The sequence below is a fragment of the Hemicordylus capensis genome, chromosome 1, assembly GCF_027244095.1.
Source record: "Hemicordylus capensis ecotype Gifberg chromosome 1, rHemCap1.1.pri, whole genome shotgun sequence".
In the NCBI taxonomy this organism is placed as follows: Eukaryota; Metazoa; Chordata; class Lepidosauria; order Squamata; family Cordylidae; genus Hemicordylus; species Hemicordylus capensis.
Genome location: NC_069657.1, coordinates 154,860,082 through 154,885,001, shown reverse-complemented (window position 1 = coordinate 154,885,001; position 24,920 = coordinate 154,860,082). Strand labels below are relative to the sequence as shown.

The window sequence follows — 24,920 nt, the reverse complement described above, 5'->3', positions numbered from 1 at the left end:
TTTATGCCAAATCCCTCAACCCTGGGTTCTTACCCTTGGGTTGTTTATGATTAATTCTTGTTTACACAGTCAGACAGGTGTTAATGACTAGTTTGTTTTATCCAGACATCGAGTCCTTCCCAAGGACCTGGGATGGCTGAATTTTATTATCAATGTTGTTGCTGTCGTTATAGATATCGTCGCAGAATATAGGCTGTTCCCAGTAAAGCTGCTTCATGTAGTTGGCTGATGGTGATTTCTGTGGCCCCTATGGTGTTTAGGTGCTCTTCAAGGTCTTTTGGAACTGCACCTAGGGTGCCAATTACCACTGGGATTATTTTGGTCTTTTTCTGCCATAGCCTTTCAATTTCAATTTGTAGATCTTTGTATTTTGTTGTTTTTTTCTATTTCTTTTTCTTCTATTCTGCTATCCCTTGGTATTGCTATGTCGATTATTTTAACTTGTTTTTCTTTCTTCTCGACTACAGTTATATCTGGTGTATTGTGTGGCAGATGTTTGTCTGTTTGTAGTCGGAAGTCCCATAATATTTTTGCATCTTCATTTTCTACCACTTTTTCAATTTTATGGTCCCACCAATTTTTGGCTACAGGTAGCTTGTATTTTTTGCAGATGTTCCAGTGTATCATCCCTGCTACCTTGTCATGCCTTTCTTTGTAGTCAGTCTGTGCGATCTTTTTACAACAGCTGATTAGGTGGTCCACTGATTCATCTGCTTCTTTACAAAGGTGGCACTTGCTGTTTGTTGTTGACTTTTCTACTTTTGCTCTTATTGCATTTGTTCTTAATGCCTGTTCTTGTGCAGCCAGTATTAAACCCTCTGTTTCTTTCTTCAAGTTGCCATTCTTAAGCCATTGCCAGGTCTTGCTGATGTCTGATTTTCCACTTATATTGTGCAAATATTGACCATGGAGGGGCTTCTTTTTCCGTTTTTCTGCTCAGTTCTTGACTTGTTCTTTCTTGTAGGCCTGCTTTGTTTCATTGGTGTTGAATAGTTTCGCGTTATTGACCATTTGAAGTGCATCTTCTTCACTGTCCTTGATATATTCTTCAAGGCCTCTTTTCTCCTCCTCTACTGTTTGATGGACTTGTAGCATTCCTCTTCCACCTGAGCTGCGAGGGAGGTAGAGCCTATCCACATCACTGCGGGGGTGCAGAGCATGATTGATGGTCATGATTTTCCTGGTCTTATGATCTAGCGTCTCTAGCTCTGCCTGGGTCCAGTCTATTATTCCTGCAGTGTATCTGATAACAGGTATAGCCCAGGTGTTTATGGCTTGTATGGTGTTCCTGCCATTGAGTTTGGACTTGAGGATTTTTCTAACTCTCCTGATGCATTCATTTCCAATTTTTCTTTTAACTTCACTGTGTGCGATGTTATCAGCCTGGAGAATGCCCAAGTATTTGTAATGTTCTTTCTCTTCCAGGTTCTTGATGTTGCTTCCATTGGGCAGTTCTATTCCTTCTGTTTTTGTTATTTTCCCTCTGTTCATTATTAATGCAGCACACTTGTCTAGTCCAAACAACTCCTCTACTTCTTCTTCTTCTTATTATTATTATTATTATTATTATATTTACACAAAGTCTACCAGATGTTATTGATTGGATTTGGTATTTTAATTATTGGGCCCTTTCCAAGGGTCTAGGATAACTAAAGAAAAATTAAAGATAGTGTTGTAGTATTCATGCTGTTTTTTTATGTATCATCATCATCATTATCATTATGTATTGCTTTCTACTGTGACCATATATCAGTCCTCAGCTAGTTCTTTTGTGGAGTAAATCAACAGAGGAAGATTATTCACAATGCTTCTTCTCTTTTAGCGGAAGCAACAAAATGCTCAGGAGGTTTTCCAAATAGTGATTTACTCCTGCTTCACAACACCTAAGGTTGGGGTGAGTTCATATGAGGGAGGTATTTACAGCACCTTCAGTTCAGTGCTGTCTATATAGCCAATTGTGTCTTATACTCCAGCATTTTTTCAGAGCTGTGTAGAAAGACCCTGCAAATAAAGCAAGAGGTGGAATGTGGCTTCCTGCCTGAGAGTGACTATGGAGAGTGTTGACTCCACCTGCCACCCCTCTCAATTCTTAATTGGGCAGAGTTGTTTCTCGTGCCTTCTAGCCAACTTCCAGCCTACAGTGCTATATCTATCTGTCTGTCTTTTTCTATATAAGTTTTTTCTGGTATTCTCCACTGCCAGCAGTATGCTAGAACAATAGACAGGCAAACCGCACGAGCAAATCCAAAATCCATAGCAGCTTTCATGCTCTGTAGTACAGTAAAAATATCAGTAAACAAACAACCATACTCAGATTCCTCCGCCCCCTCTTTCCCCCCTAGATAGCTAGTTTTTTAGTTTGAGAAAGGGCTCTTGCACAACTGTCCTACTTCAGAAAGATTTCTGACTTGTTTTCCTTCTTTTCCAATAGCAGGGGTGTGCAAGAGCACAATAATAATATTAAAAAAAGAAGAAGTGGGGAAATCCCTGTGCACTACTCATGCACAGAACCTGGTGGCTGGGTAGCTTTTTTCCTACCTTGCTTCCACCAAATCACTTCTACCCAGGTTTTCCTCTTAACTTGCTTCCACAAAACTGAAAATTGGGAGCACACACAGCCCCCAAACCCAGGTAGAACACACTTTTTGATTGTGTGAATGACCTCTGTATGTGTTTAATTCTTAATTTATAGAATGGAGAATAACCAGTTGTCACTTATAGAGGCTCTACACATGAGCAGTGTGTAGAGCCGAAAGGGGATTTGCGAGGAGAATGGGTTTGGACCGCTGTCCCCGCAGATGATCAGGGAACCCTCCCTGGGTGGCCAGATCAGCCACCTAGACAGTTACTGGCTCCGTCATAGAGCCAGTTGGGTCGGCAGGGTTCAGGGGCCTCCTGACCCCTGGAAGTTCCAGAAGGCACCGCACGAGTGCACGGTGCCTTTTGGGGAGCCTCCCAATCCCAAGAGGCTTGTTGTAGCCTCCCGGTTGGGAGGCTACTCATGAGTCAGTGTGGCATGGAGCTGCGCCACAATGACACATGCTTGTTTAACTCGCTTTTCAGGTTCTCCTGCACATGAAACCCGGGTTAAGCAGCGGGCTACTTAAGAAGGCTTGCTGCTGAGCTGCAGCTAAGAGCCGCACGGCTCCTGTTGGTCGTGAGAATAGCCTTATTGTGTTGCCAGGTGCTGCACAGCAGCATCCAAAATCTGTTGGGTGCTGGTAGGTAGAGGGTCCTGACAGCTATAACTTGGCCCCCAATCTCCAGCATAGCTCCAATGCGCTCATCGCTCACCAACACAGTGCACCTCCTGAAAGACTTGAGCTCATCCAGCCATTCAGCACTATCGTCCCATACCTCCACTTCTACTGTTTTAATCAATACAGTTTTTATGGTTTCGTATTTTTTACAATTCTATAGCTTCATAGTTTCACTGTCCTGAAGTTTTATGCTTTCTATGCGTTTTATGCGTTTCTGACTCCATACTCTCACAGCCCTTACATTTTTTGCAATTTCATAACAATTTTATAATTTTGTAGCTGCATGATTTACTGCCTAGTATTTGCAGTTCTGCAGTTTATCTCCCATGCCCTTTATGTCTCCTATGTCTATTATGGCCAAAAAAGACCCACCCCTTTTACTGTTTGAAATCAGCCTTGCTCTATACTTTGTGCTTGTCTATGACTGTAATAAAGATTGATTGATAACCAGTTGTTGTACATCTGTGCAGCTAGGCTATTGGCAGCAGGACAGGAAAGACCTCTGCAGGAGAGGCTAGGAAACCCTGCCTAGAATAACTGGAGTTAACCATAAAGTCAGTTGGTGGCAGTTGGTCACAGAGTGAAGAAGGGAAACGGTGTTCTGTGAGCTTGTGGAGTTAATGATTTTGAATGAGGTATATTTATCTGGTGTGAGAAGCCAGGACCTACTCAGGGAGGTCTTAGCAGACCTCTGCAGAGAGGCTGTAGAGAAACTCTGGAGCAAGCAAGATATCTGAAGGAGGATGTCTGGAAACATCTTTGTAAGCTTTACTATGTCTTAGTAACTACGACACTTGTGTAGCCTTTTGAACAGAAACAAATACACTTTTAACTGCTTGAATTGTAACCACCATACCGAAGAACCATTATTGAAGAATAAAATCTTGTTTGATTCAACATCCTTGGTGACTTACTCTCCCACCCCACCAAAAGAGAGGCCTTTTCCCCATGCAACTACAGAACAAAGAGGGAGGAGCAGGGACTTTATCTCAGATCCTGTCATGTAGATCTGAGGGGTGGCAGCAAAAAGGCACCCTGGAGGAGGACAGATCATCACAGAGCCGCCAAAGCTGAAGCAGTGCTTAACAACAGGAGATGGAATATGAAACACTGGATTGTGCTTCCGTGCAGATGTACTTGCGCAAAGGCACTCACACAAGACCACAAATAAAAGTTTTAAAAATAGAAACCACCAGAAAACACGCATGCATGGAGGCAGGGTGCCCACACCTCCTCTGCAACTGTATTGGCCAGAAATGGGTGGGATGGATGGGAAGAAGCCTGCCATGTGAACAAGCCAAGGTTTGAAAAACTGTCACACACCTGAATCAACAGTAATAAAAAGTAGCAATGTGAATGGCCCAGATTTACTGCAATTTATGCTTATTTGTGCTCATGTGCACTATATATACTTTTGTCCTAACTTACATCTCTTCCTCCTCTAGTAAAATCTTCTTTCTGGGAAATCTCCAGGGCATAGATATTGGGTGTATGTCAATTTCTTATGCTTCTGTGCTCTGGACTACAAAGCTGCTAGAGGAACTGTGGTTTTTATAGTTTCTTTTCAATACCCCTCTTATGGACCCAACTATAATTGGATTTTCAAACTTTAGGGTAACCAGTAGAATGATAAATGTCTGTTTGCCAATGCTGTGACAGTATAATAGAGTACAGCTGTTAGAAGTCAGTGCTATTAAACTTGATTATATAAGTTTAAAGGTGCTGCAAAATTAGTTGTAAACCACTGACTAGTTTTAAACTATACAGTTATGTCTGTATGAATGCTGTCCAATTTAGTCTATTTTTAAAAACCCAGCCTCAGTGCTAAGATGCAGGCAATTTTAAATTTGCATGGGCATTAAGTGTATTAACAGATGTCAGAAAACCTAAACATCTGCTAGACTACAGTCCTATTTAGACATTATGGGAAAAGGACACTCTACATGAGTAGAATATCCAGCCTTCCCTGCTGCGACGCTCATGGTTACAGTGGTGTTTACCTCTTCAAATGAACGCTGCTGGAATTGTGAATGGCACGGAGGGGATAACATGTGAATAGGGCTTGTATAATCCTCTAAATGACTACAGGTACATGGAAGCCCTGTGGGGCAAAAGAATTGAATAGTAGTGCTTTTTAATGCTTCAGTTAATAGAATGCTGTAATGGACAAAGAAAAGCCTTACAGTCTGTATTTAATGAGTATGTATTCCACTGTTTCATGGACAGATCAGATATCAATTATAATTGTCCCTACAGTTTCCAACAGTGAGCAAGCAACCACATGCAAACATATGAGTGCTGCCAAGCATATCAAATGCCAAGTCTGGTAGAGTTAGCTGGTATAACTACAATTTAGCAGCAAAGTATCCAGAGTAGGTCTGCACAGCTTTAGCCCTCCAGCTTTTTATGGACTACACCTCCCATCAAACATTTGCAAAAGGGCTGAAGTTGTGCAACCCTGATGTAGAACATATTCCAATTTGCTTGAATACAGTGCTTAGCAAAATTAACCAAATATTGATTGATTCATCCTTGTCATCATTTGTAATGATGACTAAGCAAAAGAGTCTCCCGACAGGAGCCTAGGATGGCCATGGTTTTAAAGCCAGGCCTTGTTGTTCCAGCAACCTGCACTGAACCAAAGATGCAGCCAACTCCATCAGATTAATGCTATTTTAAAAGAAATTGGTTTATCCTACCAGAAATAGATTAAACCTCCTTATAATGTAATTTTGAACTCAGTAGAGCCAATTAATGGCACAGCGGGGAAGTAACTTGCCTAGGGAGCAAGAGGTTGCTGCTTCGAATCCCCACTGGTATGTTTCCCAGACTATGGGAAACATCTATATCCGGCAGCAGCAATATAGGAAGATGCTGAAAGGCATCAACTCATACTGCGTGGGAGATGGCAATGGTAAACCCCTCCTGTATTCTGCCAAAGTCAACCACAGGGCTCTGTGGTCACCAGGAGTCGACTCCAACTCAACAGCACAACTTTACCTTTACCTGAGCATACCTTTATGGTATTTTAATGATAGTTACCTTTTTGTGAGTCTGGAGTGTGAGCTGCAGCAGTGCTGCTACTTCCCACCCTGTCAGGGTAACATGAGAAACCTGGTACCATGTGAGAGGAGCCCATTCAGTGACAGAAGACTGGTGCTGGCCTAAGAAGGAGTTACAGCCTGGGCTTCTGCTCCCACATGGTCCCAGCCTTATCACATTACTCTAACCCTGTGGTCTGGAGAAGCACTGCAGATGCTCCACCTTGTTGGAATAACGTAAGTACCTGGACTAACTTTATCCAGTCCTTTTTGGTGTACCTGGTTTTGTGAGTGTGTGTGAGAGAAATTTAGGAAGTTGTCTTCATTACTGATATGTTCTAAAAAAAAGAATAAGTATCACTGTTGCCTTTGGTTAGTTCTAAAGAACCATGCAACTATTCTGTGTGCCCAAGTGAGGTTTGGACTTGTGTTTCCTGAAGAGCAGCCCTTCATGCTGTGTTACAAACCTTTTATGAAACTGAGGGGAGATTCATAAACAGTTTGTGAAATGGCATGAGAACATCTGCCATTGAAATGAAAAAAACTCAAAACCTTGGGCATGCCTAAAATAGCTCTTTGGGTCCCAGCCTATAAGTGGCCAAAAGCGTCCATATTAAGTAGGGGTGTGCAATTCGGGTTTTCGGGTGATTCGGCTCGGACCCGAACCGTATCACCCCTGTTCTGTTTTGTGCCCGAATCTGGGTCACCCGAATCACCCTTGATTCGGTTCGGATTCGGATTTAATCCGAATCTGAATCTGAATCAATTCGGGGGGGTAAAAAGGGGCCCAGGGGCAAAATTTTGGGGTGGGGTGGTAGTGCCCAATGGTTAAAGTCTACCACCCCAATTTTAGGGGGATTGGGCAAAGTCCTGATTTTGGCGAATTTTTGAAGTTTTAGTGACTTTGGGGCAGTTTGGGGGCATAGCATGGGATCTGGGCAAAAGGAGTGGGGTGGGGTGGTAGTGCCTAATGGGTGCAGGCTACCACCCCAATTTCAGGGGGATTGGGCAAAGGGCTGATTTTTGGTAAATTTCTGAAATTTTCATGTCTTTGGGGCAGATTGGGGCAGAAAGTGGGGCCTGGGGCAGAATAGTGGGGTGGGGAGGTCGTGCCTAATGGGTGGAGGCTACCACCCCAATTTCAGGGGGTTTGGAGAAAGGGGTGATTTTTTGAGAATTTTTGAAGTTTTAGTGACTTTGGGGCAGTTTGGGGGCAGAAAGTGGATCTGCCCCAAAAGAGTGGGGTGGGGTGGTAGTGCCTAATGGGTGGAGGCTACCACACCAATTTCAGGGGGATTGGGCAGAGGGCTGATTTTTTGGGAATATTTGAAGTTTGGGTGTCTTTGGGGCAGATTGGGGGCAGAAAGTGGATCTGCCCCAAAGGAGTGGGGTGGGCTGGTAGATAGTTCCTAATGGGTGGAGGCTACCACCCATCCCCAATTTAAGAGTGATTGGGCAGAGGGGTGAATTTTGGTGAATTTATTTTTATGAGGTTTGTCTTCATAAGGTGAAGTGTGCTAAATTGATTACTTCCTCATATTATTCATAGTAATAGAGAGTGTGAAAAAGTGAAAGTGGGGTCATGAGAGTTGTCTAATTGAAAAAAAATCTCATTTGCTATGATACAATGAGAATTCACACCTCAGATTCCCTCTGCCCAATCACTCTGAAATTGGGGATGGGTGGTAGCCTCCACCCAATAGGCACTATCTACCAGCCCACCCCACTCCTTTGGGGCAGATCCACTTTCTGCCCCCAATCTGCCCCAAAGACACCCAAACTTCAAATATTCCCAAAAAATCAGCCCTCTGCCCAATCCCCCTGAAATTGGGGTGGTAGCCTCCACCCATTAGGCACTACCACTCCACCCCACTCTTTTGGGGCAGATCCACTTTCTGCCCCCAAACTGCCCCAAAGTCACTAAAACTTCAAAAATTCTCAAAAAATCACCCCTTTGTACAAACCCCGTGAAATTGGGGTGGTAGCCTCCACCCATTAGGCACTACCACCCTACCCCACTATTCTGCCCAAGGCCCAACTTTCTGCCCCAATCTGCCCCAAAGACATGAAAATTTCAGAAATTTACCAAAAATCAGCCCTTTGCCCAATCCCCCTGAAATTGGGGTGGTAGCCTGCACCCATTAGGCACTACCACCCCACCCCTTTTGCCCAGATCCCATGTTATGCCCCCGAACTACCCCAAAGTCACTAAAACTTCAAAAATTCGCCAAAAATCAACCATGAACCGAATCACCCGAATTTTTCGGGTCCAAAATTCGGGTGATTCGGCTCATGCCCAAAATATATCGGGGGACATCGGGGGTGATTCGGTTCAGCCCCGAATCACCTGCAATTGTTCATTTCAGGCACAGATTGTTCTGTGCCCGAATTTTTTTGCACATCCCTAATATTAAGCTTGTTCTATAAAGAGGTTTGGTGGCTGGGAGGAATAAGGGCAGATTGGATAACATGTATGGGGGTTCTCCAGCTGCATTTGAATTAAAGAATTGTTTTAGGGCCAGTTCCCTCAGAAACATTGTTCAGCTGGGCTGCTTTTTATCCCCAGTCCAGCTTATGGTTTTCGTGCATTCGGACTTCAAATATGACTCAACACATATTCTCCCAACTTGTACACTGTTTTCCCAACTCACGGCTAGGGGAGTTGTTCTTCATTTTAAAGCAGGCCTGCACAACATAAGGCCCGGGGGCCAGATTCAGCCCGCAGTGACTATTTTACTGGCCCCCAGGTACCCTGCAGCAATACAAGAGCTGGAAACTGCCTTATAGCGCAATCCTGTGCATGCTTTCTCAGAAATATGCTTCATTTGGTGTGCCATGTAACTCCCGTGTTATTCCCCTGTAAGCATGCCTAGCATTGCAGCCTGAAAGCAAAAACAATTTAAGGAGAGGATAGGATATGACATTTGTTTGGGGCTGGCATGCACTCTAGGGGCCCCACTGATTGAGCAGGGACAGGACCTATTCTCTGGCCACTATCCTGGTTGAAACTTTGGGTCCATTGACAGGGGGAATAGATCCACAAGTAACTAATAATATTTTTAATTTTAATTTAATAATGTGCTAAAAATTGACCTCGGCCCCTGCACGCCAAGTTGTGGATGGTTTTAAAGGTTTTATAGACACAGTTCAAAGCACCCGGCACTATAGGCTTCCAGTTACCTTCTATAAAAGGAACATAATCTGTGTGTGCATGAGCACCTCCTGTTTCAGTCAATCTATTCTGTAAGGGTAAGCTGTAGCTGCACATGATAAAGTTTCTCCCCTCTCTTCTCAATTACTAGAAATTGACTTTTACCCACATTATCACAGTAGTTATCTCTTGATCTAGCAATTGGCAGTTAAAACATATATGTGCATGCTGCAGATGACTGCAGTTAACATTGATCACCACAATATTTTACCTTGCAAGCAGACTTAAGCATTCTGGTCTGACTGTGACATATATAGTAGTGGACTAGGAAACAAATTTCAGTGGCCCTTTGCTTTTCTGGAACACACATGAGAGAGCAAAACAACATTTAAATGCCAAATATATGATGCCTCGTTTCCTTCTGTGTCCAGCTATCTTCTGGGTTTACATACAAAACCCTTCACAGATATTGAACTGTGGAGGCTCTCAATGTCTTATAACTTTAGAGAACAATTTTTCTTTCTTTCTCTGAGCAAAATATTTACCTTTGTTAAAATTGGTGGGAAATTCTGGGAACGAATAAACTAGCTTTGGATGCCACAGTAAGTGACAGCCTGCCAGTTGTCCAAGTCTGGCTTGGTGATCTTAGAAGATCTGCAATATAAGCTGGGAGTGATTCTCTGAAATTGGCTGGCTAATAACTTGGCAGCAAAACATTGCTTAAGCAATATTCCGTGTCTTGCATGCGTACTGAGATATACAAACCCAAAGACAGGATGACAAAGCAACCCAGGACTGTAATAAAGCTCCCAGAACCATACTTTGGTGATTGCTTTAATTACAATTACGAGACAGAAATGATACAGAAATTAAAATAAAATAGATTATACCCATACTTTTATTGTAGGCATAATGTGGCACAGAACTCCAATCAACCAGAGAATCTAAATTCAAGGATGCACAAAAGAATCCTTTTTCATGCATTTCTTTTTCTGTCACGCATTTAAATGAAACAATTAGATTCTACAAGCTCTCCCCCTTTTTTTTCAGGCACATTCTCTAATGTTTTACAGCAGCTCAAAAACAACTGTTGATCATGTTGGTTTAAGTAGCATTCTAACTTTCAGTAATATAATGATGAACCTATGCAAAATTTGTATAAATGCTTAAACTTGACCTAGGGCAGGTTGAGCTCATCTATTGTGGTTTTGATGGTTCCAGAATCCAGAATGCCAGGAGAGGCAGGGTTTATTTGTTTCATTGTTAGATTAGTTAACTGAAGCTTTAGTTGATAAGTTTGTGGGGATGCATTTTAATTGGTCAGCCTTCAAGTTAAGTTTTATTTTGAAGACTCGGGTTATGGTGTGATGCTACACTAAGGAATGAAAAAACAAGAAGTTCGGGTAAGAACTAATCCTCCTACTTTGCTTTCACTATAATTTTAATTGGTAATTACCATTTTCAAATCTGTGTACTTTTTTTGGTTAAACACCAAAAGCAATATGCAGGGTACAGTAAAACAGTAGTCTCCAGATTCTCATAGGAAGTAGAAGCTGCCTTCTACTGATACAGACCATTGGTCCAACTAGCTCAGTATTGTCTACACATACTTGTCAGCGGTTTCTCCACGGTTGCAGGCAGGAGTCTCTCTCAGCCCTATCTTGGAGATGCCAGAGAGGGGACTTACAGTGCTCATACATATAGTCTCCCATTCAAATGCAAACCAAGATGTATCTGCTTAGCAAAGGAGACAGTCCATGCTTGCTACCACAAGACCAAGGTTTAATGTCCTCTATGATCTTAACATGTATACAAGTTTGATGCAAATTGGTTTGGCAGTTCAAACGTTAGCCCAGTTCCACCTCTAATCTTCATGCATCCCCTATCTTGAATTGGGATGGATGATGTCATCACAAAATATGCCATTGGAGTACCCCTATGTGGCACTGATTGGTTGATTGATTAAATGCTAATGCTGTCAAGTTGGTGTCAACTCTTAGCGACCACATTGATAGATTCTCTCCAGGATGATCTGTCTTCAACTTGGCCTTTAAGGTCTCTCAGTGGTGCATTCATTGTTGTCATGATTGAGTCCATCCACCTTGCTGCTGGTCTTTTTCCTCCAACTTCTTTTTCCTCCAACTTTCCCCAGCATTATGGACTTCTCAAGGGAGCTGGGTTTTTGCATAATGTGTCCGAAATATGCAAGTTTGAGCGTGGTCATTTATGCCAGAAGTGAAAATTCTGGATTGATTTGTTCTATGATCCAATTGTTTGTTCTCCTGGCTGTCCATGGGATCCTCAGAAGTCTTCTACAGCACCAAAGTTCAAAAGCATCAATACTTTTTCTATCTTGTTTCTTCAAATCCAGCTTCCATATCCATAGAGTGTGACCAAATTTGATCCAAATCAGTCCAAGCATTGCAAAGTTGTTAGGGACACAAACAACATGGATGGACACTGATACTGACTCACACAGAGACAGCCAGATGATCTTATAATATTACTTTCCATGAGGAAAGTAGGCTAGAAATGATAGACTTTCCTTTAAACAGTGGCTGCCATTCTGACTAACAAGGGCCAGTAGCATGTTTCCAATTTTAAAAGCACTTCCAGGAATGGGGTGCACTTCAAACTTTAATGGCTCTGTTGTAACAGCATCTGTACAGGGGGACTGGGGGAGTTTCACAAGGACTCCTGGTGTGTCCCCACAGTCCCTTCTTACACACACATTTGTTAGGAGGATGTCAGCCAGTGCTAGCGTTTGTTTAATGTAAATTGTAAGCAATTATACACTTCATGTCTCAAAAGCTCATACTTATAAAAAGGCAAAAAGGCTGTTCACGTGAGCAGCCCTACCCAGTCTTCGGCAAACCTACCTAGGTAGGGCCGCTCCTGTGAAGTGCCAGGATTGAGGTTGATCCCGGCGCTGCCTCCCTAAATAGCTCAGGATTTTTACCCGGCCTTTTACCTGGGTAAAAGGGTGGGAGGGCACCCTTCTTCTAACCCAAGTCTGGGGTTGCAACCAGAGCAGACACTAAGTTGGGCGCCTAGAATGCCCAACTCAAGGGTGGATCCCCCAATGCACTGCACTCATTACATGCATCCCAGCCTCCAGATATCCCATAATATCTGTAGGCCAGGACACATTTCCCCAGAAAACATTCTGGAGGCCGGGACACATTTCTCCAGAAAACCGCATGGCTTGTGGCAGCAGCTATTGCATTGGTGTGTGAGCCAGGTGGCTCGGATCACCACTGGATCATTGGTGGGGGGGGGACTAGGTGCTATTCTGCCTTCCCTCCACCTGCCCTTCCCAGCCCAGCAAAAGGTTGTGTGAATGACCTCAATAAGTAATAGTATGCATATTTATTTTAGTTCATTCATATATTTAAAGTCATTGCTTAATTATGTGAGTTGATTAATTGTTTCAATCACATGTGACTGTCCTACAGATGGTCTACTTGTTCAACAAAAATGTACCATTTCAGAGTGCTGGTGGGAGACAGCCTGTCTAAATGGTTCATGACCTACCCCCTGTGGGGAGTGGGAATGAAGAAAGAAATCTTCCTGCATGTAGAAAACTAGTATGCAAGCTGGAACCTTTCAAAGCATGTCCCTTCTGGTCTTATAGTTCTCATTAACTTTCTTTATCCCACCACCCCCACAAAAGAAGGTATTTTCTTGGTTCTTGCAAACAGCTAATCCAACAGTGTAATGTTCAAAGACATTTTATGTCATTATTTCCTCAAGAAACTGTGACTCATTTGTTAAGATGTCTGTAACAAAATAATCATTTGAATAGATATGCTATATCTTGGGACATGCATGACAGCATAATAGAGCCATCTTTTCATTCCAAACAATGGCCAAAATGTTGCCCTTGTCCTCATCTGATTTGCTTTAGTAAATCTGAAAATAAAAAAATCAGCACATATGACTGCTCCAGGATTCTATTAGACCTGAATGCCCTCTGGTGGAAATGAGTATTCTACAACAGTGCTAAACACAGATATAATATTAGACCCAAGTGAATGCCTGGCCTGTTCAAAGTAATTAATATAAGGTATCGTATAGTCCCCGCTTGGATCATTGCTGTCTTCTTGGAACTTCTGATTATTCTCAAATTAAGCCCTCCCCCCGCATGTGAGAGGCTGTGAAAAATGCTTTTCCATATTTGCGTCTTTGTATGTAGACCCTAACAGTTGAAGATGTCAAATGAGAGATCTGATGTATTTCTTTCCCAGCATTGATCTACATGGAGCAACCCAGCTACAGGTGGCTGTCATGCTGTTGCTTCAAATGGAGCCAGCACACATGGAAACCTTTCTAGAATAAATAAAAGAACTACTACTACTACTACTGCTTTCTAGAAGGTTCTTGCATGTGAACTTCCAGTCTCGTCGCACACATGCCAAATTGGGAAGGCACCGCTTACCAATAATAGATTAAATACAGGTGGCCCTCGTTATTTGCAGGGGTTCCATTCTTGCCTATAAGCTGGATACTGAAACAGCAAATAACAAAATCTTAACCTAATCAGAATACAGGGGTTAGGTTCTTACACACAAAAAGGGCTAAAAATGTGGGGAAGGGGCAAAAATAAGAGAAAGTACTGTACCTTGCTCTGTACTGTACCATGCCTCCCTCCCCCACCCCCATTCCCTCTGAATTTTTCATGAAACATTGTGGGAATCCTTTAAAAAAAAAGAGAGCCACAAAATGGCTCTGCACTGTAAAATGGCAGCTGGAAATGACATCAAAAGTAATGTATGGATCATTTTGGCTACTCAAAACCAAGAATAGGTGTATTTTAGCCTATTTTTATACTGTGGATAAAGAAAAATAGGTCTCTAAGACCCATTCATGGCTATACAAAACTGCGGTTGTTGAAATTGTGGGTAACTAGGGTCACCTGTAGTATTAAACTATCACTGCATTGCCTCCATGAACAGTTCCACCCCCGTCACACACACACACACACACACCCTATCCTTGTGACCAGTGTTATAGGAGGGTTTTAGCCTTCATCTAAATTTGTAGGATGACTCATTTGCTTGAGTCATTTTGGGCTGAGGAGGGATATATCCAGGCAGACATTCAACAGGTGCAGCTTCCCCAATCACTTCCTAGAGAGGCCCCTGATGATGTCTGCCTGTTGCATCTCTACAAGGCCCAGTGCTTCCCCCAAATGCCACCTATATAGTCCTGCCAGAAATTCAACAGATCCATATGTCAGGCAAAATTACTGGATGGATTTCTCTCTGATGTATCTCTACATGGTACAATTCTTCCCGCAAATGCTATGTACTGTAGTAAATGTTACAGCAGAATTCCATACATATAGCAGTTTCACACATCTTTCCTCCAGGAGACTCTCTTCCTCCTACCTTCATGATGTGGTCAATACAAGGACTTTCTTGGCCCTAAGTGTGAATGGAGGAGAGAGGAAGATTGCAGCAATGGAACTCCTTTTGCCTTTGTGCCCTGTGTCTAACAACATTTCACTGCATGCCAATTTGGAACAAGAATATGGGGAGCCACTGGCGGAGGAAGCCAGCCACCCTCCCACCCCGCCCCCTGTGTCTGACATCAGATGCTCCTGCATCTGACGTCAGTTGCAGGGAGTGTGGCTTCGTTCACAAATGGAGCCACGTTCCCCTTTGACAGAAAATACCGGCCAGTGCTACATTCTCCCTTTAAAGGCAGGGAGAGCAGCTCCGGGCCACGCTGCTAATGCAGCACTGGCCGGCATTTTCTGTCAAATGGGGAACGTGGCCCCATTTGTGAATGAAGCCATGTTCTCTGCATCGGAGGGGGCGTGGCTGCACAGGGGGTGTGGCTGGGGTGGCAGGAGCTGCACCTGATTGGCGTCGGCTCGGGTTCTCTGAACCCATTGGCTCAATGGTGGCTCCGCCCCTGTGGGGAGCATTGTCTGGTAGGGGTGTGCACGAACCTGTTCGGAGGCCCTTTTATGGGCCTCTGAATAGGTTCAAACATGGGGCAGGGTTGAAAGTTCTAAGCCGGGGGGGGGTGTCGCTTTAAGGGCAGGGGAGGGTGCACTTACCTCTTCCCCCGCTTTCCCTCCGCCGGCACTCAGTGTCCGTAAAAGCCTTCGGGGCAGCAGTGTACTTCCCTGCCACCACTTCCCTACTTGGGCTGGAAGTAGCCGGAAGTACCAGGTGCACAACCATCTGACATGCACACACGTGCCTGGTACTTCTGGCCATTTCCGGCCGAAGAGGGGGGAGAGGCGGCAGGGAAGTACACTGCCGCCCCGAAGGCTTTTACGGACACTGAGCACCAGCAGGGGGGAAGTGGGGGGAGGGGTAAGTGCACCCTCCCCCTCCCTTAGAGTGACACCTACCCCTACCCCCTTGAGCCACCCCCACCCAGTTCTGTGTACATCCCTATTGTCTGGTTGCCTTGGAATATGCTGACACATTTCTTCCCCTAAAAGGGCAAAAAACCCACAAAAAACTCACACCAAATATCACAATCTATTTTAGGGGTGTAGATGAGCATGTTTGTAAATTATGCTTTCTCCTTTACTTGGTTTAACTGCTCTGGTTGCTTAGTGTTTTATCCTATCCCTCCATTTCTAATCAAAGATGTCACTCCAATTTGGATGGAGGAAGAGAACCAAAGCGACGGCGGGAATGGAAGGTTGCCCTGAAGTGCTGTGAGTTTAGGAGGTTTAAGAGTTGGGTGCGAGTTGAGATGACTGCAGACTACCCCAGAGAGGGAGACTGAGGGAGAAGAAAGGGGAGAGGAAAGGTCGTGGTGTCTGGCTGGGTGAATGTGAGTGGAGTTGGGAGAGTAGCCTTAGGTGGGAAGAAAACTGAAGTGGGGCGATGCAAAGCTGCATGGGAGGACGGCAGGGCTGGGAGGTGAGAGAGCAGAGATAGCTCCATTGCTGAAAGGCTAGCTTTCCTCCATAGAAGGAGAGATCAGGACATCTGCTGTGTTGGAGAGACAGCCTTCTGGATGCAGCGCCCCCACTGGCAAAGTCATTTTTTCAAACATAAATTTAACGGAACTTTTAGAAGGCTTTTCTTCATGTGTCTGTCATTTTTGTTTTTGAACTTTTTAAGACATCAAAGTTGCCTATCACGTGACTACCATATGAGCCCTTTGTTGAACTGAACACCTTTACATGCCTGAAATGGGCACTTCAAGCAGAAAAGAAAAGAAAATTCATAGGATGTTTTTCAAAAGTATAAAAGGCAATACTTGGGTATGAAACCTAAAGGCTGAGTCTATTTAAAGGGACAACAAAATCAATTAAATATGACTTCCTCAGTCCAAAAATATGTCACCAGCACTTAAAACCCCTGTTCAATAGAGAAAAGATTTAAATTGCTCTAAGCCATTTTTCAATGGATCTGCACCAAATTTGCAGGAGTGGTGCCTCTTGTCACCTAGCTGATGTGTGCTAATGGGCTGGCAAACTGGGCCAGTGGTTTTTATTTTATTACCAGTGGAGTGTTCAGGGCTTATAATGGTAGAATGTTAAAACTACTCCCCATCTTAATATACTGGCACAACTGTGCCAGTATAATTACTGGTCCAACGACCTCTTATCACAGGGTCATTTTGCTTGTGTTTCTTTTTGTGTTGTACCATGTGATTATCCAAATGGGGCAATACTGAATTGTAAAGATTGAACTCTTGGACAGGTGGTTCTACTATGGTCACAAACAGAAAAACGAGGATCACAAATACTGACAAAAAACAAACCCGGAAATAAGTGCTCAAAAAACCTCTAAAACCAAGAGGAACAATGGTTAAAATAATTAGACACCAATAATATATAAATATGCTGAGGGTGACGTCCTAATGTCACAGACAACCATACAGACTACTCATGATGAATGTTATTACTATTATCCCTTGAATACTCTCCAGTAATACATTTATATAATTGAAAGTAATGGGTATGCATACAAAAATGACTGACATCTGCTGCAGACCATAGAAACTATGACCAATACTATAACAAACTGTCCAATTACTGGAGAGTATTCAAGGGATAATAGTAATAACATTCATCATGAGTAGTCTGTATGGTTGTCTGTGACATTAGGACGTCACCCTCAGCATATTTATATATTATTGGTGTCTAATTATTTTAACCATTGTTCATCTTGGTTTTAGAGGTTTTTTGATCACTTATTTCCGGGTTTGGTTCTACTATGGTTGCAGGGTAGTGGGTGGCAGCCACTGTTTGGCATCTTCTGACTCTGTGCTTCAATTGCATTAAATGGCATGGACAAAGTTCAATCAGATGCCTTTAACACTTACAGTTCTATGATTTGTTTATTTATTATTTATTTCTTTAAAATGTTTCTATACCACCCAAAACTTCCATCTCGGAATCCACTAGCTCTTTGATCACGGAATATGATTTGATCATGGTCTCTGAGCATAGAATCCACTATCTTGTTTGATCATGGAATCCACTAGCTGGTACAGAAGGTACTTTATTCTTCCACAGAAGGGCTTGATGTCATTTTTCTTCATGTGAGCTTCCTCTGTTTAAAAATATTTTCTGCTTCTTCTTTTTTTTACTGCCGTATCTGTGTACAGGGGTATATTGCACATGTATTATCTGGTTAAGGGTACTTTTTAAGATAGACATTTTGTTTTCTTCTTCTTTTAAGGAAGCTTGCAAGTCCGATACAGACTGAGTAAGGATAGATCCCTAATTTTCACTATTGACTCTGGAAACTTTGCTAACCGAGAGCTTCACCATGTGAAGATCAACAGAGATGGAAGAGAGCTGACCATTCAGGTATCTGATTATCTTACCACCGTCTGATGCCCAGATGTTCCTGCTATTTCATTGCTTGACATAATAATATAGCCCTATGGAGCCATTGAGGTCATTCACACAACCAAAAACTGGGTGGGACAAGTGTCCTACCAAGGTTTGGGAGCTGTGTGTGCTCCCAATTTTGTGGGAGCTGGACTGAAATTCCATATTGTTGCTGGGGAAAAACCTTTAGTGAAAATGGAGGAAGACATTCATCAGTTTCGCAAGGGAGTGGCACAAAAGTGAAGAAAAGGTTTAGGGGGGTTGAGAGGGGCTCATGAGCAGTGGTGAGATACTGGGTTTGTTTTTTGCATGTCTTTTAAAAATGAAAAAATGATGTTAATTCTGTATGAATGCTGCTGGAAAGAGGAGAAGCACTTCTGCCACCACTGCTGTCCACTAAGATAGCAATATTTTCCATTTTCAAAATGTGGAAAAGAATGCTTGTCACTGTGGACAAGCTGCTCCCCCAACCCTGGCATGTTTTCGGGTACTTCTGTGGAAACCTTATGAAAGTATCTGACTTTATCCCCCACCATAGGCCTCCAGCACAACAACCGTCCCTGAAAATGCTGCGGGTGGGGGGGGGTTAGTTTTTTTTAAAACCCACTACTTTTAGCTAGTTAAACAATGACAGCATTCTTATCTCATAAGGATATTTCTATAACCTTTTATGTTACTTATTTTGTTTTCTAGTCCCTCCCCCCCTTTCTTCCATCATGGAACTCAAGGCAGTGTACATGAGGTTCCCAGGCAGTTTCCCACCCAAGCACTGACCAAACCCAGACTAGACCAGACCTAATGAGGTTATTCACATGCATGTCTAAAACCAGGCTAAGGGAGCCACCTATGGAGCCTACGAAGCCACCCTTTAAAATGAGGTTAAGTGAGCGAGTGCTCCCTTAACCTCGTTTCTCTGGTCATGTGTCAGCCGTGGCTGCTAGCAGCCATGGCTGGTAGACTCAGGGTGGGAGGGGGGTCCCAACAATGCACCACACACTCGTGGAGTACATTATTGGAGCTCTGGGGGGTGTGACATGTCCCAGCACCCTGACCTTTGGAGCTCCTGCTCACCTGGGTGGGCAATCCGCCTGCCCAAGGAGGATCAACTGCTTGTCTGCAGGGGAGATATGTTTAACCAGCCTTCTCCACAGCCTGCCCTCTAGCCCTTCTCGCTGCTCTTGAGAAGAAGCTCAATAAGTGTCTTCAAGGCTAGAGACAAATGATTGGAACCTGTCCCAGTATAACTAAGGAAGAGCAACTCCAAAGTGGCTGCAGAGCTCACTCTTGACCAAGTTTGGGGGCCCAGCAGATCAAAGGAAAAAGAAGGATCAGGGCTACATCAGTGGATGACAGGATTTAAGATCAGGTTTCACATCCCATTGTTATGTGACCCCAACATCCAGCTGTTCCTAGCAGTGTCAGCGCAGTGAATATAACACATCAGGAGGCTCTCCACATGAGCAGTGTGGAGAGCCTGCAGGAGGTTTGCAGGGAGAGTGGGCATGACCCGCTCTCCCCGCACACAAGGAGGCAGCTCGCCCTGGGCGGCCAAATTGGCCACCCACATGATTACCGCCTCCATCATGGAGCCAGTTGGAGTGGTGAGGATTGGGGGCCTTGTGGCCCCCAGAAGTCCCAGGATGCCCGATGCCAGGAAGCTTGTCTACTCGTGAGTCGCCATGGTGTGGAGCCACACCACGGTGACACATGACCAAAAAAAGGGGTTAGTGGGGCATGCGCTCCACTAACCTTGTTTAATGGGGGGGGGCGGCATTTAAGAGGTCTGGCTGCCAGGAGCTGTATGGCCCCTTGCAGCTCCAGATGTACTAACTTGGTTCTGAATTTATAGACATCACTTTATGCCACATGCCAATCAAATGCCACTCTATATAATTTTCCCAACATAAGGCTAACCCTGTATGGGAAGCATCCCGTCAAGAGTTCATCTTTTGCTTGTTTGTTGCAATCAGAGATTAATTGCTGTTGATTCTCCAGGAGAGCCAATACATTTGTCAGATATTATATAAAGTTTCCTGCAGAGAAGGCTTCTTGAAAACCCTGCTGTAGATACACTTTGCCATACCTCTTAGCCTTTCCTGTAGAATTAAGGCACATTTATTTTGCTCTCTGTGGAAACTGACTCCCAGCAGGGACAGCTATTACTTGTGTTCTGGCAACAAGGGTTGTGTTATAGATTCATCAGGGGTCTCTCTGCATGCTGTAATAATGGAATCGCTTTTATTGACCCCCTTCCAGATTGACCAGGTTCTCAAAGTCAAGCACAACTTTTCCGCAGAGACTGACTTCAGGGCCATCAAATCTCTGACCTTGGGGAAAGTCACAGGTAGGCTTTGCTAATAGCTTTCTGAATTGTAGATGACTACACTGTGATCATCCATGCAGTGCTTTGGCTATGTGAGTGCATGCTTTCTTTTCAGGCTATGATAGCTGAGTTGCGTGCAGCAGAGATGCTGCTTACACCTTGGATCTGTCTAGCGACAAGAGCTAAATACGACTCTCCTTGCTGAGTGAGGATGACATACTGCTTGTCTGTGCCAAATATTGATAGGAACACAGAGATTGTCCCTGTGTAGGAAAAATGCAACATAAGAAGCCCAATAAGAGAGGAGAGGATGCAAGGAGACAGCTTTATAAAGAACAAAGTGAGCTGAGGGTCGGGGTTGTGTTGGGCAGCTGGGTTGTGGGCTTTGGGGTAAACAGAAGCCCTGTGTTGTTTCTTCCAAAATTGAGAGACACTAGCTCGATATAGGGCCCCAATAGCCTGGCACTCTCATGAGAGAGCGGTGCATGTGAGAAGGGGATGTGTTGCTATCAGGCATCATTAGAGATTTTGCTCAGCAATTATCTCCCGTTTCCTCTGTTGGTCCTTCTCATGAGTTGTGAGGAGGTGTCCCCATGGCCTGGTACTCTCATGGTCTGGGTCGGCATGTTCCTTCTGTTCCACTGCCGCTTCTGAGCACTCCAACTGGAGCACTGCTGACCCTGGTGACTGGCTCTGTTCATGAGTAATCCCAGGGAGCGTAAACCTCCATGAGCTGGGGCCCCCTTCTCCAACCTTTCTGTGGGGGAAAAATAGAACTTGGCTGCTTGCAGCTGCCTTTTGAACCTGATCCCAGGCACACACACACACACACACACACACACACACGTGCCAAATGTCCCCCTCCCGGTGCTGTGATGGGGTGCCCTGCTTATGTTGCCACCTGCATTGTTTGTGCTTGTGAACATACACCATTGTGGCTTCCTTGGGGAGCAAAGCACTTAGTGCCCACCCTGTCATCCTGTCCCCTTTCCCTCCTGCTTGCCAGGAGCAGGGAGCAAGAGACAGAGTAGGAAGAAGGAATGTTCCTCTGTGACTGTGCCACTTGACAGACTGACAAGCCTGGGATGGAACATGGTGACGTCTCTGTTGCTGGGCAACTGCATTGCTGGATCAGAGACAGGAGGGATGAGGCTGGTGCTCAGAGAGGTGGCCAGCAAGAAGTGCCACAGACATGGAGTGGGCACAATCCCTAGCAGGTCTGCACCACTGTCTCTATGATTGTGGCTCTAGAAAGTGGAAAAAACTGCAGTTATGACGGCATCCAGGTTCGGACGTAACCCTTCAGCGGCCAAATCGGAGGTCTTAGCAGTGAACCTGTGTGCAAACCAAAGGTACAAATTGGACTTTGGCAAGGCAAACTGCAGGTTGCTTTTGCCACAAATCCACAGTTTTCCAAATTTGGACTTACTGGAGTCCCAACCTCTGCCCTGTTTAACACCAGTTTCATGGTTTTTCTGAATCTGCCCCCCGCTCTCTCCTTAAACCTTTTCCCTAGTCACCAGAGGACTCTAGCAATGCGTACTGAGATGTGACACTCTACAGAGAAGAAAAGCGGCTTGAGAGGTGCTGTGCTCATGTACAGTATCTCAAACACAGCACTAACGCACTGCAAAAGTCTCTCACATACACCTGTATTGTCTATGCATACAGTGCTTGTCTGAAAAGGCAAACACCATAAGTGTGCGATGAAGACTGTTCCTGGCTGGGCCACCCCAAGGCTTTTTGAGTGGGTCAGTGGCATGGCAGGACTTCCAGCACACTCTTGGGATGCTATGTGCAGTTTGGCATATCTTTTGTTAACATCTGAAGAGGGCTTTTGTGTCAGGATGCTACCTTACCTGGTTGCCTGTGTGGCCCTGTGGAGTCCAACAGAGAGTGCAGCATCCCTCTTTTGGGGCTTCCATCTTCCCCCGATGACAGTGGGGGTGAAATGGTTCCAGGCTGGTCAGGTCCCGGGGGCGCTGAGCAGGTGAAGCAGGGAGAGCTGCAGGGAACAGTTCCAGTGGCCCCATGGCAGGAAGCAGGAAATGAGACCAGGGCAGTGCAACCAACACTGGCCTGGCTCTGACACATGGAGCATCACATGGAGCATCACAAGTTGCCTGTGGAGCAGGAGTGTAGTTTGGTCTACGTGGACTGCTTTGATGAGGTGATCACTCACAACTGCATCCTAGCTAACATCAGGACTGACCCCACTAGCATCCTTTTCCCTCCCTCATATACATATCCCCTTCTCCTTAGGAAGTCTCCATGTTCCCTTCCCTTTCCAGAGTAGCAGGGAAATAGTGCCCCAACCAGGCCCCCACCCACCCTCCGATCATGCTTGTGTGGGACTATTTGGGTACAGGGCTTTGTCGGGGAGCAGCAGTGTCATCACAGTCAGATGAAGCGCTGGCATGGCATGTTATTTAAAGGGATTTAAATGCCCTTTCCCTGCCGAGGGTGGGTGGTCCATGCCAAAAATGCACAATCACGCTCGGCACACCCCCCTTTGAGATCATGGACAGTCGTGGCTGCTCTGCTGATATGCTGACCTTTTGCCCACAATCTGGCCATGGAGCTTGCTGGAATTGGCCTCAGCGGCCGAGCAGCTGGGAGGGGCTCCCCTCTCCTGGAACTGGAGGTTGGTGGGCCGTTCTTGGACAAAAGTCTGCAGTGTGATTTACAGTTTAAAATTGAAACTGTGGGTTCCCCAACTTCAGGTTTCATGTTATGTCTGGAGAGAGAGAGAGAGAGACAGAGAGAGAGAGAGAGAGAGAGAGAGCGCATGTATTCCTGCAAAATCACAATCTCCCTAACTTCTTTGATTGATTGTTTGTTCCTGTGAGAGCAGAATCGCACGACTGAGAGGAGATGCACAGAAATCATCTCTCCTTCATCCCACTGTTTTTATTATTCTTTGTTATAAATGTTGGTCGTTGTTTTTTCCTTGAACTACCTTGAAAGTGATTTGACATCCAGGCTGTGGCACCTCTTGTGGTTGCCAGTCTGCAAAGGATGAATATCCCTGCAATCTTCAGTCCCCTCCTTAAATCTCTGGATGGCCTGTGCAAGAATTAAACAACCATAGTTTTGCTAATCATCGTGGATGACAGCTTTTTTAGGGCTGTTGTGATTATTGCTAGCATGAGCAGTGCAAGACTCCCTTTTCAAAGGTCTGTAGTCTGTGAAGACAATACTAAGCTAGATAGGCCAATGGTCTGACTCAGTATATGGCAGCTTCCTATGTTCTATGTTCTAAGTTCCATTGAAATTAATGGAGTTTCAATTAGTTATTACTAACTTGTCTTGTTGATTTCAATGGTGCTTAGTCATGACAAACTCGTACAGAATTGTCTGATGCAGCGATACCATCAAATACCTTATGGTTTTCAAAATAAAAAGTCATATGAAGAGGCACCTTTTACCGTGGTGATTCTCTTTATTTAGCAGGGGGAGAATAACTGGCCCTATCCACCCCCAGCACAGTACCTCCAGTGACTGTTGCTGGTGTGTGTCTTATGTTTCTTTTTGGAATGTGAGCCCTTTGGGGACAGGGTTCCATCTTATTTGTTTGTTATCTCTCTTTGTAAACTGCCCTGAGCTATTTTTGGAAGGGCGGTATAGAAATTGAATTAATAATAATAATAATAATAATAATAATAATAATAATAATAATAATAATGGTTCTGATTAGATTTTGCTTTTGATTCCATTCACCTCTAGTGTGGCACGGAGACACTTTAAAACAAACCGATACTTTTTGACTAAATTGGACTCGCTCCTTTGCACAATAATCCTTAGGCTGTTTTTTCCTGCTTTCTCCTCCCACCCCCGCCCACCCTTCTGCCATGCCTCAGTCCTCCCGTTTCTTTCCTCAGCGACTAATTGACTGTTTGTGTCCCTTGATTTTCTGTTGCCAGCCTCTTTGCTCATCTTTCCTCACCTTCTTAGTCGTTGGCTAGGATTACCATGCTTCTGAAATTCCCTTCCTCTGAATTTCATCCTGGATTGGGGTATCCTAATCTATTAGTTAGGGTCACAGAGCAGTATCCAAGGGTTAGTTTTTCATGATTCCTTAGTTTGGACTTCCGGACTTAGTAAATATGTTGCAGCTGGGCAGTTTACTCTTGGCACAGTTTTCTATCCCTGCTGCAGGAATACCTGCTGCTTGTTCATTTTATCTTTATTTCCTTGAAAATAAGCTGTGTGCACCAGCTATTTGTGCACATCTTAAACTATGATCTGTTTTTAGCTGATGAACAATACAGCAGTTGCTTTTAAGTACCTTTACTATCCTTGAAAATTCCCAGTTGAAAAATGCATC

The 24,920-nt window shown here is 44.3% G+C and overlaps 1 protein-coding gene across 4 annotated transcripts in view; it reads left to right on the top strand.

The window, feature by feature from the left end:
• CNTNAP5 (contactin associated protein family member 5) overlaps positions 1 to 24,920 on the top strand; it is a 593,632-nt gene that overhangs the window by 515,185 nt on the left and 53,527 nt on the right. For all 4 annotated transcript variants that reach the window (XM_053258168.1, XM_053258161.1, XM_053258176.1 and 1 more), the window contains 2 exons: positions 18,116 to 18,246; positions 20,527 to 20,614. In XM_053258168.1, the coding sequence (XP_053114143.1) occupies positions 18,116 to 18,246; positions 20,527 to 20,614 (219 nt within the window). The remainder of the gene's footprint in view (positions 1 to 18,115; positions 18,247 to 20,526; positions 20,615 to 24,920) is intronic.